Here is a 17,469-nt window from a genome sequence, read left to right as displayed (position 1 = left end):
ATTTTGTGTGCCAATCTGCTCGCAATCGTTCCAATTCAATCGTTTATTTCACTTATAGTTCATCTATAAAATGAATTCAAACCTTTCCAAAGTGTATAAAAATGCAAAGAATAAAAACCTCAATAAAAAGGATATTTATAAAAAGTATGGTATTTCATTTAAAAGTTGTCACTTCGGCATTGTGTTTTTATTACAAATGACAAGTCCAAAATATGTATGACCTCAAATAAGCCAGCTAATTTCTCAGAATTAATATTTTTCGCAGTGCTTGTGAGCTCATTAAAAGTAAACAAGAAATATGTACAAGTAGTCGATTTTTTCGGTCAAAAATAAAAGTTAAAAATTTAATTTTATTTTTTCGGTCAATTATAAAAGTTAAATCTGACTTATTTTTTCGGTCGAAATAGCAGTTTATTATTGCAAAAATGCCTTATAATATAATAATACATATAAGTATGTATTTATCTCACACTACCACAACTTTTGTTTAATTGTTTAGATTTTACAGCCGGTTTCACCAGCAATTTAAGTTGAAAATGGTTTATTATTTTCTGTCAATTTCAATCATAAAATTCAAAAAATTAAAATAATTTTTCACTGGAATTGCTTTCGTGAAATTGGCTGTTAAACTATCATATTTTCGCCAAACTATAATCTCAAGCCTGAATTGGAATGCAAGAGGGCAGTCTGTTAATGAAAATGCAGAATAGGCTGCATTTGCTTAATGTACAAATAGTTAAGCAAGAAGAATACGGCTGTTATTGTGAATCGAAACATGCATTTTCAATGCCACATCTCTTTCTGCAATGCTAAATTTACTACACAACAACTTCAAAAACATGTACATACATATGTTAGGGAGAGCCATTTTTTTTACTATGCGCGTATAGCATGGGAGGATTCTACGTATAATTCCAAGCAAATTGGTAAAATTGCAAAAATAGGTTTCGAAGAAAATGTGAAAATTTTTACTTTTGCACCCTCTGGGGCACGTTTTAAGAAAAAGATAATAAAACTCCCATACAAATTGACCCGCCCTAATGTATGTACATTTCGAGGGCTTACATATATTCAATACGACCCATCTGCAGTTTACACAAAAACTACTTTCTGATGTTAGAACCTATCTGAGACTTAATTATTAGACTGATTGCAATTTTAATTTCGAAATTCAATAGCTAATTTTTCTGATGAGCGATATACAAGGCCAGCATTAACATCATCGATGACAGTTAGGTCTAAAGTGGATTTTTGTATGGGAATATAGTTTTTGAGGAAACTGTAGATAGACCATATTGAATATAAGCCCTCGATATGTACATACATATGTATGCATGTGTGTTTCTGTCTTTAATATTTAAACCTAACCAAAGAACATAGAAAACAAACACAAATCTACTGTATAGGAACAGACCCGACCATTCATGTTTCGCCCCGCAAAAACTAAATTAATTTAATTTAATTTAATTGAACTGCTTAAACAGCCTAAACTTTCGACTTTGTTTTCTAAGCTTTTTACAAAGAGCATGCAAAGTGTGTTTTGTTTCTCTATTTAAGTATATTACTTTACCTCGAAAATCAAATTCAGTGGCTAAACAACATAGTCAAATTTTGCTACACAAACGTTACCGCCCAGCCCAGCATCTTACGTTTTCTATGTTCTTTTATTTGATTTCAAAAAAGTTTTAGTCAGCATTATTAGTAATTTGAAACGGGGTACTACTATCCTGTTTTTATGTAGTCACTCACTTTCATTCAATCAGATCCGGTTGTTTATTTTTCTCAATGTTATAGTTATTTACATAACCACATCTAGGTATTATTTACTTTTCATTTCGTTAATATAAATATTTGAAGGCTTAAAAAGTCTCACGTCAAAATGATAATAAATATAAACTATTAGAGTAACTAGCTTTATAAAAAAATTATAACTTAATTGACCTTTCCCATTTTTAACCGATTGCTTACAATTGCTTCACTGACATTCGAAACAACACATTGGACAACATAGCTACATAACTTTTTCGGGCATCTTACTGTGCTTTAAATTGATCTGTACACTCTGAGAAAACATCTTAATAATACCATAGTAATCATTTGAGAATACTTTCAAGAAACTCGGTATGTTTTTGTTTACTAATTCGGAACAAAACTGTGGATACTTGCGATATGACGGCTGCAGATCATCCCAGATGGAAAGTACGTCGCATTCGTCACTAAAAGAATAAAAATGTTAAACTACTTAAAAAATTTTAAATTATCTTACAGCATTGATACAATCAGTGGCGTAGCGTTGATTTTGGGCACGGTGCGCTTTAAAAACAGCACACGATGGCCAGAGGGACGCAAGAAAATATTTTTAAAATTGTTAAAAGGAAAATCTTAACTTTTGTGAGCATTCTTTTTGACCCTAAAAATTATGTTAATTCCTAAACATAACCTTAAAATCAAAAATTGCAGAGGTCTCTGTTGTATTATGTGATTAGTCGAAAAGACAAAATAATAAAACTGCTGTTAAATATAAAAAAAATAAAATCATTGATCAAGGGGGAATCTTTCCCGAGCCCCTGCCTTGGCTACGCCGCTTGATAATACATCTGTATCTAAATATGTGTACATATATTTAATATTACACACCGAATTTCATTGCTGCAGTCTTGAATGGATATAATCAAGTATTGTACTTTCAGTTGTGAGCATTGATTGTAAACATCGGATGATTGTTGGCGGCTGAACACCGTATAGACATGTTCGGTACGTTCGCTGGAATATACAAGAATAATATCAGGGTACAGAAGGTTACAAAAGGTATACACTTTTTGCTGTTTTAGTTATATGTATGTGCTGTTATGAATTTTTTGTTGCGCTATAAAAGATCATTCTTTTGATCTTATTGTGCTAATGATTTTATTAATAAATGAAATGAAATGAAAAAAAAAATGAAACGCAATGACAATCGGAATGGTTAGTATAAACCTTTAAAAAAAACTCCAAATCAATACATACATATTATGTTAGCATCACAATACATACAGTATATCTATAGCACCCCCAATTCAAGGCGATATTGTTTGCCACTTATATTTAATTATTTATTTTTAAGAATTTTCAATTAAAATACAGTTCATTCTCTAACAGCCGGTTTCACCAGCACTTTAAATGGAAAATTATATTTCATTTTCTGTCCAATTCCATATAAAATTCCAAAAATTAAAATAATTTTTCACTTAAATTGCTTTCGTGAAATTGGCTGTAACAAAACTCATATAAACTCAAGTTTAAAACTTTTTAAAAGACCGCAAAAAGTGCAACAAATTTTCATCTCCTTATTTCAAACTTTTTTCTCAGAAGCTCTACAATTTTTTTGAGTACACAGTTGTAAAATAAAAATAAATTGTTTTAGAAAATAAAGAGCAACAAACAAAAAGTTTCATAAAAATTCCAGACACAGAAAAGGGCATCGATAAATGCGTGGCGTTCAACTGACTGCATCATCCAAGATTTGCGCCTTGCACTTCAAATCTTGATTTTTTTAAATCAATCCTGATGCTGTTTCATCAACTCAACTTGCATCCCTTTTATTTCGTAATATTTTTTCGAACATACTATTTAACTATTCTGTTTCTTGATTGGTTCAGTAACCGCCTAATAGCCCATTTCCACCAAAAGCTTAACTGCAGTTAAGAGACCAGATATGTTGCAAAAATTTTTAAATGGGGTGATCGGCAAGGTTAGTTTCTTACTTTTTGCTTTTCTACCTTGATTTGCTTGTACGTATTATAAGCAATTACCTCCTTCCTAATGTTAAAATTTCAAGACGTTAGGAAATGGCGCTGATTTTTAATAATTTTTTTTTTTGCTGACGGTGTTGCGCATTTCCTGCCATATAAAGTATGCTCGACAATTACTTGTTTGCTCGACAATTACAATTGGTATTTTAAAATTTGTTAAAAATACATAATTAAAGAGAAGAAACACATAAGACGGATACATATTATTACCAAAGTCTGATTATTTCAATGAGTGATGGAATTACTAAATAATTAAATGTACATAATTGCAATACAAATTTTTTGATGCCGGCAAGAAATGAAGAGTACGAGGCTCCGAGGAAGTTGATTTTCGACGAGTAGTTGTTAGTGATTTTTTGGAGAAGACGTAGTTTTTAGTGGATTTTTCCACAGCCAAAAGCCTCGTCGTTCTTAGTTCTTTCCTTGAGCAAATGCAACTAGTGTCAGCTAGAATTTCCGGAGAATCAATTACACCATTAACAACTTCATAGAAGAAGGTCAGATCAGTCACTTGTCTTTGTTTCGTTTAAAGGCATTGAATTGGCTGTAGTCATACAGCATTATCATGAGTTTCATGTTCCCCGAACCAGTTCACTTTTCACTCTTGGTTTCCATGGTTTTACTATGGGCGGATGGCAAATTATCGTAAAGCATTAATTTACAAAATTTACGTTGTATTCTTTCTATGCTGTTAATTTGTTGCTGCGTGTAGAGGAACCATATCACCGACCCGTATTCTAGGATGGGCTTAACAATCGCGGAGAAAAGTCGAATAAGTGTGTTAACATTTCTAAATGCGTTGCCGGTTCTAAATACGAATCCAAGTGCTCTATATGCTCGAAGGTTTATATAACTAATATATTCGCTGAAAGTTAATTTGTTGTCGACGATTACTCCAAGGTCCTTTATTGTTTCTACTACTTGAATATGCTGTCCACCTAATTGATATACAGGTGGTGATTGGTTATGAGATCGCGAGAAGGCGATCACTGCACATTTTTTGACATTTAAGTATATCTTGTTCATTTTGCACCAGGTCTCCCATGTGTATATATTATTCTGCAGAGCGTATTTGTCCTGTTCCTTTCTAATTTCTCTATTTTCAGATTGTCTGTATATAATAAGTATTCAGAGCTGAAGCTGGGCCAAGGTGTGACCCTTGCGAAACTCCAGATACAACGTATAGAAGAAAATGCCACCAACGTCAGCAAAAAAAAATATTAAAAATCAACGCGATTTTTCAGCGCCTTTAGACCTACTAAAATTTAATGGGCTATAAAAGTGCATACCTAAAATTCTGAATAAAAATTTTAAAAATTGTTGAATTTGTATAATTTTGCCCTGGTTATGTTAAGTGCTAGACTTGTAAAAAAAAAATTATAAACATTAAATAAACAAAAGAAAAAAGGCAAAACTGGTCAAAATGTCAAATAACTTTATCACAAACATGGATAAAAACATTATAGGGGTCTTCATCAGAAGTGATAAACTGTTGATAAACTTGTTAAAATGATAAATTTATCATTTTGATAAATGAACTGTCAAACTTTGTATAGACCATGATAAAAACATAGACTCTATTTAACCAAATTTGATCAGTTTATCAAACGATTTTGGCAGATAAGAGTATAAATTTCAGCAAAACTCAACCGTCTAGGATAAATTTAAGCAATTTATGCCTTTATCACTTTAGATGAAGATTCTTTATGTTTTTTTTCATGATCACAAGTGTGTGTGTACGTAGATATCTAGAGTAGCAATTGATTTTGTTAATCGAGTTTGTAATGTATATTTTTAAATTACTTGATGTGCTTCATTTCCAAATGCGCATGGTTTACAATTGGGCGTCTAGTCACTAAATGCACCGTACCAATAATGTCTACTGGACCTACAGAGAATTAGAAACATTAATTAAACTATATATTTGAGCAACATAAATGAAAGCATGATACAAAATCAATATTAGGTGCATTATTAAATGATACCTGCAAACACAGCATCACGTTCGGTGTTCATCTTGATCCACTCCAACATACTGTCCAAATCATCATTAGTATTTCCTTGCCGGGTGGGAAAGTACTCTTCACGTATGTTCTGTAAGGCGTATAAATCACTGGGCTATAACTGAATCCATCGTAGTCCGATTTTTTCATGAAATCTACGAGCATGCCTTCACTGAATCCGAATAGTTACGAACGTAGCATATATGTATTTTTAATGCATACGTTCGTAGCAATTTAGATTCAGTGATCGTATTTTCGTAGGTTTCACGAAAATTGGACTACGATGGATTGAACGATAGCCCTGAACATAATTACGTATGTAATTACCAATTCGTTTTTTTTTTTTTGATTAAGCATGAATATATGCATGCATATAAAAAATGAAACTACAATATTATCCAATTAAGATATATTTGATATGGGTAAATAGATACGGTAACAGCCACTAAATCCTACCCGATTTGGGGACAATAGACTGTTGCAACATCTACGAATTATAAAATGATTACTCACCACTAAACCAGGATTCACCATACTAGTTAAAAAAACTGCCAACGACACTGTCCAAAATATATTGCGTTGTTTACGATACCAAAACTTGGAGCATATTGTAGGTGCAATAACACAACCTTGCGTGAAGGATAGGAAGAATAATTTTCTAATACTAAGGCCGAGTGCGGTAAAAACAATCATTTGTATAAAGCTGTAGAGATAGTGAAAGCTGAAAATATCGCTTTGGTAATCAGTCCTGGCAGCACTGAAGTCTGATGTCTTAGAACGTGGCCGGCGAGAACTCTTCGTATCCCTAGTAGCTTTGTCACTCCCAGCTGCATCGTTTGCCTCCTTAGCGGCAGTTGATGCATGATCTTCACAGACTTTTGGTGCTCTCGGTGCTTCATGAACGTTATCTTCCGTTGCCACATCATCGTGTTTGGACGGAGGTTTATTGTCTTCAGTAATCTTCTCTTGTTGCTTATCTAAGTTTTCTGTATTATTTAAATACATAGTTTGCAGATTCTCCTTTTCCTTTTGCTGGTTTCGCTCTTTTATCTGCTCTTTTAGTAACTTGATGTTGTTCATAAACTCCGCATGCTCATCTATTTTGCTGCTTTTAATTTTTGCCTTTTCTACTTTATATCGCTCATAATCGTAGTCACAATCCTCCAATAACTTTAAGCATTCATTCAAATCATTTTCAGTCTCTTTATTTGACATATCTCGCATAGAAATGTGATTTTCTTCCAAAAAATCTTCTAATATATATTTTTTAGCTCGTTCTACGTTATCCTTGCTAGGCGTCTTGTTTTCGCTGCTCTTGCGCCACTTGCGAAAGAACTTTGCTAACATCACCACACCATACATACAATACGGTTTTACAATAAGGGTTTTAATAAGCTCCCATAAGTCAGCAAAATTTAAACGCTGGTAAGCTGGATTGCATGCCGCAAGACTGGTAGTAAAATTAACCTTTGCCTGCAAACACCAATGCACCACTAAATCACGGTACAAGGCAAATCCATTGTCTACAGAGCGAGCCATTCCCGTTTTTTCCAACAAATCAATTAGGGTGCCTTGCGCACTGAATGCCATCAGCAAGCCAGGCCATATGGATTTTAGTGAAAAGTTGCTATTTGGTGACTGAGGTTTTAGCCTTCGTCCGATGCTAATAAACAAAAGACCAATTGCCGGCCCAATTTGCCAGGCGAAAATATATTTTTTGTTGCAGAATGAACAATAATATGCTACTACGGTAGCAATGAGTTGAGAGGTCGCATAGTCGATGCTGAAGGTGCTGGAAACAACCTCAGAAACTGGACTTAATGACCAAGGCATCATCATAATGAGAACTTGCGTTGCAAATATAACGGATGAAAACTGCCAACACAGAAGAGCGAGCGCAGTTAGCCCCGCCAGTTTGATGGTCTGTGAATTAAATAAATAAAGATATATATATATATATATATATATTCATTTTCGTATATGTACATACATATGTATATGTTTTCAACTAAAATTACTAATTTAACTATTGCATCTAGTTATATGCTCGATGTGTTTAGGTATCTGTGGTAAAAAACAATAACCAAATATTTTTCAGGCCAAAGACTGTAATTCCAGCATCATTCCCAATAACCCTATGGGGAATTAGAATGCTGTTGCAACAGGAGCATACATTCGAGAAAAACTAAAAAAAAACGCTCTTATAGCGGAAATTCAGAAGTACATTAACAAAAATTTATTCGAACTCTTAGTCAAAAACTAAGGAAAATAGTTATTGCAAAATACAATCTACTAAAGTTTATCGGCCTAGGCTTAAAAAAATTATGATTGTTTTTATACTTTAACCCCCCAAATTCATAAAAAATAAAGAAGACTGTAACGGCTTTATAAATCTAAAATGTCACTTTATAAAGCTCTTTAAGCCTATTTTATTTTTTATAAGGCCATAAATATATAGTCAAGCGATCGGTAAATTTTGGACATGCATACTTAACGCTCGTATCTATTTTTGGAAGATATTTCTTTTTTTTACTCCAAAAATGGATACTGCCGTTTTTCTAAACTACTTCATTTTAAATGCTAACTAGTTTTTAATACACAGTTACACTGTTATGTAAAATAAAAATAGGGACACGACATCTTGACCAGTTTTGACTATTTTCCTTTGGTTTGTTTAAATGGTTGTTAATTTTTTATTAAAGCCTAGTTAAATATCCAGATTTCAAAGGTTGTAAAGAAACTAAAAGAAAACTCACTTATAATTTTTAGAAAATTCCAAGTATACAGTTTTCGGCTTGAAAACGACTCATTTGCAAAAGTACCCCAGAAACAGAGTATACTGATATGTTTGTACGTATATACAACAAAATTATTACTTAAATCAGCTTAAGAGGGTATAGCTTTAGGCCACAGATATGTATATATCTTACAATAAAAACTCGCATGTGATTTTCCTTCCGTTCTGTCACACGATCAATACATAAGCAAAGGTAAAATATTTGCATGAAAATAATTGGAAATGCAAAGTTTTCACGGGCTACGGGTGAATCGTAAATTTTTGACGCGAAACTGTGAAACATAATGTACGATACCACTGCGTAAATTCCTCCAAAGATATTTTCGCTGAAAGCAGGAGTGTTTTAATTAAATGTCGATTTCATATTATTTTGGTAGCTATTTCACCTTAGTAATGTTCCATATATGTAAATGACTAGAACAGTTAATCCCCCCAGAAGCCAGACACATTCCAAATAAAATTGCATTGGTTGCCCGAAGCCATCACAGTGTCGATGCTCCAATGGCAATCGAATGTCATTGCTACGCCAACAGCTAAAAATCGGAAAGTTTTCGTTGAATGTGTAACGCCTAAGCAGGTGATATAGGTACCTAAAATTAAAATTTTTGAAAAATATAGCGATGACTATCCAAAGCTTACATACCCGATCATGAGTTCGGGGAGCACATGGAATCGCTCCAGTACATTTACACTTTGTGGGTATTCAATACCAGTCACATTTTTTAGTTTATTGTAGCCACTCCAGAAATCGGCTTCTTCTGTGAGGGTCTTATAAAATGAATAATACAATGAATCCTCTCGACGTAGTAATGATTCTCTTTCTAATTGTGTTAAATGTGCTATGTTGGTACGGGCTTCAAATATTGAACGCACATGTTGTACGTATAAAAAGAAAAAGCCGGTGCCTGTTAAATGAGAAATATTAGTAAAATAATTTACGTAATTTTACAAATATAATGAACTCTTTCTTTACATTCCCCAAAATAATTGTCCCCTGGAATAGCACACATTTGCATGGTCAAGAATAAATTTACTCACCAATTAGCGACTGCGAAAGTATTAGCAATAATTTTTGTTCTTTCATTTTGATGATTGATATTTGATACTATGGCTTGAACACTACTTGCTAATCATTATAGAATTGTTTCGCCTTTGGACACAAAGTTGTAGCCCAGCCACTATTATACTTATAATCTATAGTTTGTGCGATATTAATAAATTAAATTTAATTTCCATACAGAACAACCAGTGAATTCTTTTGGCTATTGAATGTTTTTAGTTTGCTTTATTCGGTAGTAACATAAACAGCTGGCCAACTGTAAAGAGCTCGTCAGACGTGGCAATATTTCCAATTTTTCCACGCAATTCGCTGTCAAGTTGACATTTCGGAAATCAGTTTCAAAAATAAAAGATGCAAGGTGGGTCTGCAATTGAGAAAGCGCAAATCGATTTCGGAAATGTATTTCAACTTGCACGTGCTGCATTAGCAATCTGCAATTCGCCTTTCGGAAATAAAAAAACTTCTTTCGAAAGACACTTTAAATGCAAGATGTGACTGCTCATGCAACTGCTTTCTGAAATTTTATTAATTTCGAAATATATTGCATTGCCACGTCTGTCAGGCTCTTGATGTCACATTATTATAAAGGGTATTTCATAGTGCCGTGCCAGAAAAAGGTTTCAAGTTTCAACGTAATAAAACTTCTACAACATATATGACCAAAGAACGTAAATTAATTTTTTCCAGACGCACGCCACACATTGGAGGAAAAGCTCGGGCAAAAAATTAACATTTTCATCTGACACACAGATAGAAGCATCGTGAGTTTAGATTATTTCATTTTCAAAGAACGTATTTTTAAATAGTTAAATAAAGACTTTGAATTTGACAGACATACGCAATTACGTATGTATTGAAAAAGTCGCATTTACAGATGCAAATACATATCGTGTAAGAACACCTTTAATGTTTTAGTACTATTTTTTAATTCAGCAGTCAAAGTAGTGAGATACCAACACTTTATTCAATCCAATTAGAAATATCTTAAAAGTCTGGCCGTTTTGTTTGTGGAACGTAGTGTGATTGAGGTTATATAAATTTTTGATTTAGCAACTGGCAAAGGAACTATAGCAACTACGGCAGTTCCTTTTTTAATAACTTTTAAATTAAAATATTCAATATGTCAGATTTTGACTCGCTTTCGTCAGTTTCCACCGACAAAGAATTGCAAGAATTCTTGATGATAGAAAAGCAAAAGGCACAAGTGAACGCGCAGGTTCGTTGATATTAACCCTTTTAACCTGTGACGTATTACAAGAAATTCGTAAATATTATTTTTATAGATACACGAGTTCAATGATATCTGCTGGGAGAAGTGTATCGGAAAGCCAGGTTCAAAACTTGACAGTTCCACAGAAACTTGTTTAAGCAATTGCGTTGATCGCTTCATTGACACATCGTTGCTGGTTACGCAGCGCTTCGCTCAATTGCTTCAAAAACGTTCCGGAGGCCTGTAGTAAAAGTGAATGGCTTTGAACTTTAGAGAAAAGAACAAAGAAACAACTCAGAAAACTACTAAGTACCAAATGCTATAAAATAATAATAAACCTGCTGGATTTCTTCAAACTCTAGAAACGGCTGTTCAACCCCCCAAACGATGATCTGCAGCTAGACACAAACCGCCAATGAAATAAACAAATTTTAACATGGCAAACTTTGTGCAATCATGGCCATTTATAGACGGACAATTAATTAAATGTACAGCATGATTTCAATTGAAGTTTTTTTTTTTTATTTTTAGTTTAAAAATAAAAATTATAACGTACGTCATGACTTTTTAGCTTTTGTTTTCTTCATGGCTCTGTACATTTCAATCAGTTTTCCTTGCTCATCTTCGAGCATTTTTCTTGTAGCTAGTGGGAGTTTCTTCCGTTTACCACTCAGTGCAGGTTTCTCCACTTTACCCTCAGCAACTTTGGGTACCTTCAACTCTTTTTCGTTATCGACTCTGTTATCTGGTAGCAGCGATTTCAACAACAAATTCGACTTTTTACCAGGCTGAAAGATAAAAAGTGAACACATACATACATACATATGTACTAAACAAACTAAAAAAAGTTTCCCTACTCTGGGTACGGTGTCGAACTTTTGTGCCTTTCGAGGCAATGTTAAAAGCGAGGGAGGTGCGTGTACCACTTCCCCAAATCGGAAAACGTCTTGCTTGTATTCTTCTATATCCATATTCGCTTTTGCTTTCTGCAATAAACATGAAATTAATTCTCAATTCTTCCTTGCGTTAGAAGAAAAATACCTCTTCCTTATCTTCCTTAATGGCCTGTTTAATTAATTCTTTCGCAAGCTCGGGATTCAAAGGTTTTAATGTTGTGTTTTTTGCATTTTTTCTCTTGCCTCGACTCTTTTGTTTTTCTTTCAAAAGTTCATCGATTTCATTTTTCGGCTTTTTTGTAATAGAAATTTCTCCGGTTTTAGGATTCCTAACAACATTGACCCCATATTTGGCTTCGTACTGCGCTTCCCGCAAAGACTGGGTGGTTACTCGGTTTACCCGCTTTAAGTAATCTTCATCGGTTTCATCTCTTAACTTTTGTATGTACGTGATTTTTTTTGAATTTGTTGCATTATTTTTGGGTCTATCTTCCCGACCTTTGTGTATACGTTTGATTTTCTTTCCAGCTTTTGTGTCATCCACCAATTTCTTAAATTGTGCGAATTTAAATGATACTTGCTGACTGTCGTGTTCTGGAGGATTGTTTGTAACTTTACTCAGTCTGCAAACATACATATGTTGTATATCATATGAAATATCTTGTAAAATTTGTAATAAGAATACCTTTTCTCCTTCGCTTCCAGTTGCTTAAGTGGATCACGGACTCCATGATGCTTACGAGCAGGAATTTTTCTTTTACGTGCCATTTTTTACAATTAATAGTTGCATTCCCTAAATCACATGTGTTTGTTTATATTCTTCTTCTTCAATTATCAACGTCTTCTGACATTAGCTGTTCCACGTTCCACTTAAATGTCAAGCCCAAGGCGAATTTAATGTATAAATCAGGGATGGAATTCCAAAATTTCAAAATGTGCCTAATGGACTGCAAAAATCAATGCGAATTTATACAAGGCGTTGTTACTGACGAATTTAGATTTGCGCCGCGGTAGTTATTAATGTCAAAATAGTGTGTTTGTTGTAATATGAATTCGCCTTGTTTATCTACCCACCTTGTCTAATTTCGCCTTTTTTAGAACCACATATGTATTTTTGGAGATAGTATTTTTTAATGTACTTCATTGAATTAGTAGAGTAAAATCATAGTAAAAAAACACAATATCCCAATGAAGAAGGGTGAAAACAGTGAATTATAACTTCTCCGACCTGTTTACACATATACATACATACCTATGTGCGAAATAATAGCAGTTCGACATTTTGACCTGTTTTGACTATTCTTTACATTGAATAATTATTATAAATTTTATTTAATGACCCTTATTTTAATTTTTAAGTGATTTTAATTTTCACTTTTCGAATCTATGAGTAATATGATTGTTTGTTATATACTGGCTAAATTTCTATAATTTATGATTGTACCAAAACTGAATGAATTATGCCAAAAGTGCACTTGTAAATGAAAGTACCAAAAATGGTACTATTGTGCCTACTTTTCCATCATAGGTATAAATTCGCCTTGGGTCAAGCAGACATTTTTTGTGATTTTTCCCATTTCATATTTCTCGATTAATGATCGATTAATCAAAAGGAATATCAGAGAACGTAAATTAAATTTTACGTTCTATGTGAAAACGACGAAATGAGTAACAAAACAAAAATAATTTTCTCTAAATTTTATAAACAAAGTGCTAGTTCTACAAAATAAAACACCCGAGAAAGTCATTTGTTCTGCGACGTAGTATTGTTCTTAATAAACTGGAACTTTAAAAATCCAGTCAAAGCCAGCGGAATATACAATAAACTAATCACAATTATATAGAAACAATATTGAGAAAGATTAAATTCATTAAATCATATTGCGACCCATGTGGAGGTGAATTAAAGCAAACGAGTATCCCTGGAAGTGACTAAGAAAAGTATACACCCGTTTCTCGAATAAAGGGTGGGAAAATTGCACTCGGTTAGATTTTAGTACAAGGGGCAGTTTATTACACGCATCGTTGGAAAAGCTTCAAGATGGTTGAACCCATTTTCGACTATCAATTTCGTCTAATTCTTATTGGCGACAGTACGGTGGGCAAGAGTTCGCTCCTCAAATTTTTTACAGATGGCAAATTTGCAGAGGTAATTGTCCTTCCATAACAATAAAAATAAACTAAAAGCGCAAAAACAAAAAAACATGTAACTTACATAATTTAATCAGAGACAATGATGCGAGAAATTATTACATGGTTAATGATAGCGCAGAATAATTGAACCTACTGGGCTGATAAGCCATATGCAATATGTACTTATGCATGCATGCATATATGTATAAGTATGTGAAGTTGCTCCTATAATTTTTAATTATTGTGTTTCCCCATTGTTCACTTTTTCTGTATATTGCATACATACATACATACATATGTATATATAAATATTTATATGTATTTATGCTGTTTTCATTGTCTATCTTGCAGCTATCGGACCCTACCGTAGGAGTGGATTTTTTTGCCCGCTTAATAGAAATGAAGGATGGTACGCAGATAAAGCTCCAACTATGGGATACGGCTGGCCAGGAACGCTTTCGATCCATTACCAAATCGTACTATCGAAACTCTGTTGGAGTATTGTTAGTATATGACATCACTAACTATGCTAGCTTTGAACATATTCCGCTTTGGATGATGGAGGCTCAACGTCACATTGAACCACATCGACCTGTTTTTGCGTTAGTTGGTTGCAAGCTAGATCTTGTTAACGCAGGCGGCCGGCGTGAAGTAGGCACTGATGAGGCACAGGCTTTTGCAAAGCAACATGGCCTACATTTTGTTGAGACTTCAGCCAGAAATGGCGTTAACGTGGAAGAAGCCTTTCGTATGGTGACACAGGAGGTGTATGCACGAATACGATCAGGCGAATACAAAGTCGAAGATGGTTGGGATGGTATAAAAACTGGATTTGCCAGACCAAATAGTTTAGATTTTAATTTGGTTATGGCAGAACCTGAAAAGTCATCTTGTTGTTGATGTGATTGTATTCGATGGGTTTCTCCTGTTGGGGAATGGTATAAATATTACGTTTTCAAGATTACAGAAGACTTAATTTTATTTTAAATGAAGGTTGAAATTTTTTTGGAATTATTTTATATAGAACATACATATACATACTCAGGCAGGTTCTGCAATTCACTTCTGTGGGAATTTGAACACCATAAAATTTGAATTCACAGTGACTTTGTTTGAATTCACTCGGGAATCAATTGCGGAACCTTGCCTGATACTAAATACATATATGCTTTTTTATATGACAATTCGGCATAGATATAAAGATCTGCGCATTTACATATGCACTGTTTTATGGTTGAGGCGATAAAATGACAGGCTGCAATTTTTAATAAAAAGTTTGAGGACCGTTTTCTAAAGCAGGGTTTAAAATTTACCTACCCTTTAAACACAGATTCTGTTCTGAAAAAATGTGTTTAAAGGCCATATAAAATTTAAAACCTTAGAAAACGGCCCTATGTTTACTAAAATACTTTTATTTGATATAGGATACAAAAACTGAATGCGAAACTAATAATCCTATTCTAACCAAATAAATAAACCAAAAACGAAAGTAAATAAATGGTCAAATTAAGAAAAAATATTTATATGTATGCATATTTGTTTTAACCAGATTAAACTTTTGCAGTATATTAAAGCCCTATGGTAAATTTTTGGTAGTATTTAAGCGTTTTAGTTAAAATAAACTACATTATTTAAAAAAAGCTATTACTATAACTTTACCTTATCTTTTGTCTTAAAAATAATCCATTAATAAATTTATGTTACTTTGGATGACATTACATATGTACAAGTAGTAACAAATACTCCCCTTCTTTTGCTTTATCGTAAAATGTATGTATGTATGTATATTAACGTATTTATTTAAAACAAATTTTACCAAATAAAATAATTAAAATAATCCACTATATTTGATAACTCATCAATCAACAAATATCCATAAACTGTATCGCCAAGTAGTACAACTTTTTTCGTATTAGGATATTAAAACAAATTTATAGATTTCCAAACGAAGGAAACTAGTAATCCCTAAATTGTACGACTCGACAACAATGGCATTGTCTACTGTCGTGCTGAAATAACGGGTGATTTTTTAAGAGCTTGATAACTTTTTTTTTAAAAAAAACGCATAAAATTTGCAAAATCTCATCGGTTCTTTATTTGAAACGTTAGATTGGTCCATGACATTTACTTTTTGAAGATAATTTCATTTAAATGTTGACCGCGGCTGCGTCTTAGGTGGTCCATTCGGAAAGTCCAATTTTGGGCAACTTTTTCGAGCATTTCGGCCGGAATAGCCCGAATTTCTTCGGAAATGTTGTCTTCCAAAGCTGGAATAGTTGCTGGCTTATTTCTGTAGACTTTAGACTTGACGTAGCCCCACAAAAAATAGTCTAAAGGCGTCAAATCGCATGATCTTGGTGGCCAACTTACCGGTCCATTTCTTGAGATGAATTGTTCTCCGAAGTTTTCCCTCAAAATGGCCATAGAATCGCGAGCTGTGTGGCATGTAGCGCCATCTTGTTGAAACCACATGTCAACCAAGTTCAGTTCTTCCATTTTTGGCAACAAAAAGTTTGTTAGCATCGAACGATAGCGATCGCCATTCACCGTAACGTTGCGTCCAACAGCATCTTTGAAAAAATACGGTCCAATGATTCCACCAGCGTACAAACCACACCAAACAGTGCATTTTTCGGGATGCATGGGCAGTTCTTGAACGGCTTCTGGTTGCTCTTCACTCCAAATGCGGCAATTTTGCTTATTTACGAAGCCATTCAACCAGAAATGAGCCTCATCGCTGAACAAAATTTGTCGATAAAAAAGCGGATTTTCTGCCAACTTTTCTAGGGCCCATTCACTGAAAATTCGACGTTGTGGCAGATCGTTCGGCTTCAGTTCTTGCACGAGCTGTATTTTATACGGTTTTACACCAAGATCTTTGCGTAAAATCTTCCATGTGGTCGAATAACACAAACCCAATTGCTGCGAACGGCGACGAATCGACATTTCACGGTCTTCAGCAACACTCTCAGAAACAGACGCAATATTCTCTTCTGTACGCACTGTACGCATTCGTGTGGTTGGTTTAATGTCCAATAAAGTAAACTGAGTGCGAAACTTGGTCACAATCGCATTAATTGTTTGCTCACTTGGTCGATTATGTAGACCATAAATNTAACGGGTGATTTTTTTGAGGTTAGGATTTTCATGCATTAGTATTTGACAGATCACGTGGGATTTCAGACATGGTGTCAAAGAGAAAGATGCTCAGTATGCTTTGACATTTCATCATGAATAGACTTACTAACGAGCAACGCTTGCAAATCATTGAATTTTATTACCAAAATCAGTGTTCGGTTCGAAATGTGTTTCGCAAACCCAATTGCTGCGAACGGCGACGAATCGACATTTCACGGTCTTCAGCAACACTCTCAGAAACAGACGCAATATTCTCTTCTGTACGCACTGTACGCATTCGTGTGGTTGGTTTAATGTCCAATAAAGTAAACTGAGTGCGAAACTTGGTCACAATCGCATTAATTGTTTGCTCACTTGGTCGATTATGTAGACCATAAATCGGACGTAAAGCGCGAAACACATTTCGAACCGAACACTGATTTTGGTAATAAAATTCAATGA

General features: G+C 34.0%; 4 protein-coding genes and 1 long non-coding RNA gene across 5 annotated transcripts; 3 read left to right on the top strand and 2 right to left on the bottom strand.

Annotated features, from left to right (window-relative positions):
• Positions 1–1,010: 1,010 nt before the first annotated feature.
• LOC108359188 (C-mannosyltransferase dpy-19 homolog) lies at positions 1,011–9,675 on the bottom strand. Its single transcript, XM_017610924.1, has 9 exons — positions 9,630–9,675; positions 9,235–9,496; positions 8,978–9,181; positions 8,725–8,917; positions 6,308–7,717; positions 5,777–5,885; positions 5,595–5,679; positions 2,638–2,763; positions 1,011–2,216 (listed from the first exon to the last, which is right to left on the bottom strand). The coding sequence occupies exons 1-9, from the start codon at positions 9,673–9,675 to the stop codon at positions 2,012–2,014; spliced, it is 2,640 nt and encodes an 879-aa protein (XP_017466413.1). The 3' UTR covers positions 1,011–2,011.
• On the top strand, positions 2,112–5,032 carry LOC108359189 (uncharacterized). The gene is made up of 3 exons (XR_001846889.1): positions 2,112–2,199; positions 2,691–2,808; positions 4,898–5,032. It is a non-coding gene; the product is annotated as an uncharacterized LOC108359189 (long non-coding RNA).
• A 970-nt stretch (positions 9,676–10,645) lies between the features above and the next one.
• On the top strand, positions 10,646–11,424 carry Tim8 (translocase of inner membrane 8). Its single transcript, XM_017610945.1, has 2 exons — positions 10,646–10,867; positions 10,935–11,424. The coding sequence occupies exons 1-2, from the start codon at positions 10,772–10,774 to the stop codon at positions 11,106–11,108; spliced, it is 270 nt and encodes an 89-aa protein (XP_017466434.1). The 5' UTR covers positions 10,646–10,771; the 3' UTR covers positions 11,109–11,424.
• Positions 11,367–12,620, bottom strand: LOC108359203 (uncharacterized). The gene is made up of 4 exons (XM_017610944.1): positions 12,443–12,620; positions 11,903–12,380; positions 11,719–11,847; positions 11,367–11,649 (listed from the first exon to the last, which is right to left on the bottom strand). Exons 1-4 carry the CDS (start codon positions 12,523–12,525, stop codon positions 11,419–11,421), a joined length of 921 nt encoding a protein of 306 aa, XP_017466433.1. The 5' UTR covers positions 12,526–12,620; the 3' UTR covers positions 11,367–11,418.
• A 678-nt stretch (positions 12,621–13,298) lies between these two features.
• Rab39 (RAS oncogene family member Rab39) lies at positions 13,299–15,632 on the top strand. Its single transcript, XM_017610923.1, has 2 exons — positions 13,299–13,906; positions 14,242–15,632. The coding sequence occupies exons 1-2, from the start codon at positions 13,799–13,801 to the stop codon at positions 14,788–14,790; spliced, it is 657 nt and encodes a 218-aa protein (XP_017466412.1). The 5' UTR covers positions 13,299–13,798; the 3' UTR covers positions 14,791–15,632.
• The last annotated feature ends 1,837 nt before the right edge of the window (positions 15,633–17,469 follow it).

The sequence above is a fragment of the Rhagoletis zephyria genome, unplaced genomic scaffold, assembly GCF_001687245.7.
Source record: "Rhagoletis zephyria isolate East Lansing unplaced genomic scaffold, Rhagoletis_zephyria_1.1 Rzeph_scaffold_00353, whole genome shotgun sequence".
Lineage (NCBI taxonomy): Eukaryota > Metazoa > Arthropoda > Insecta > Diptera > Tephritidae > Rhagoletis > Rhagoletis zephyria.
This window is presented reverse-complemented; position numbering and strand designations above follow the sequence as displayed.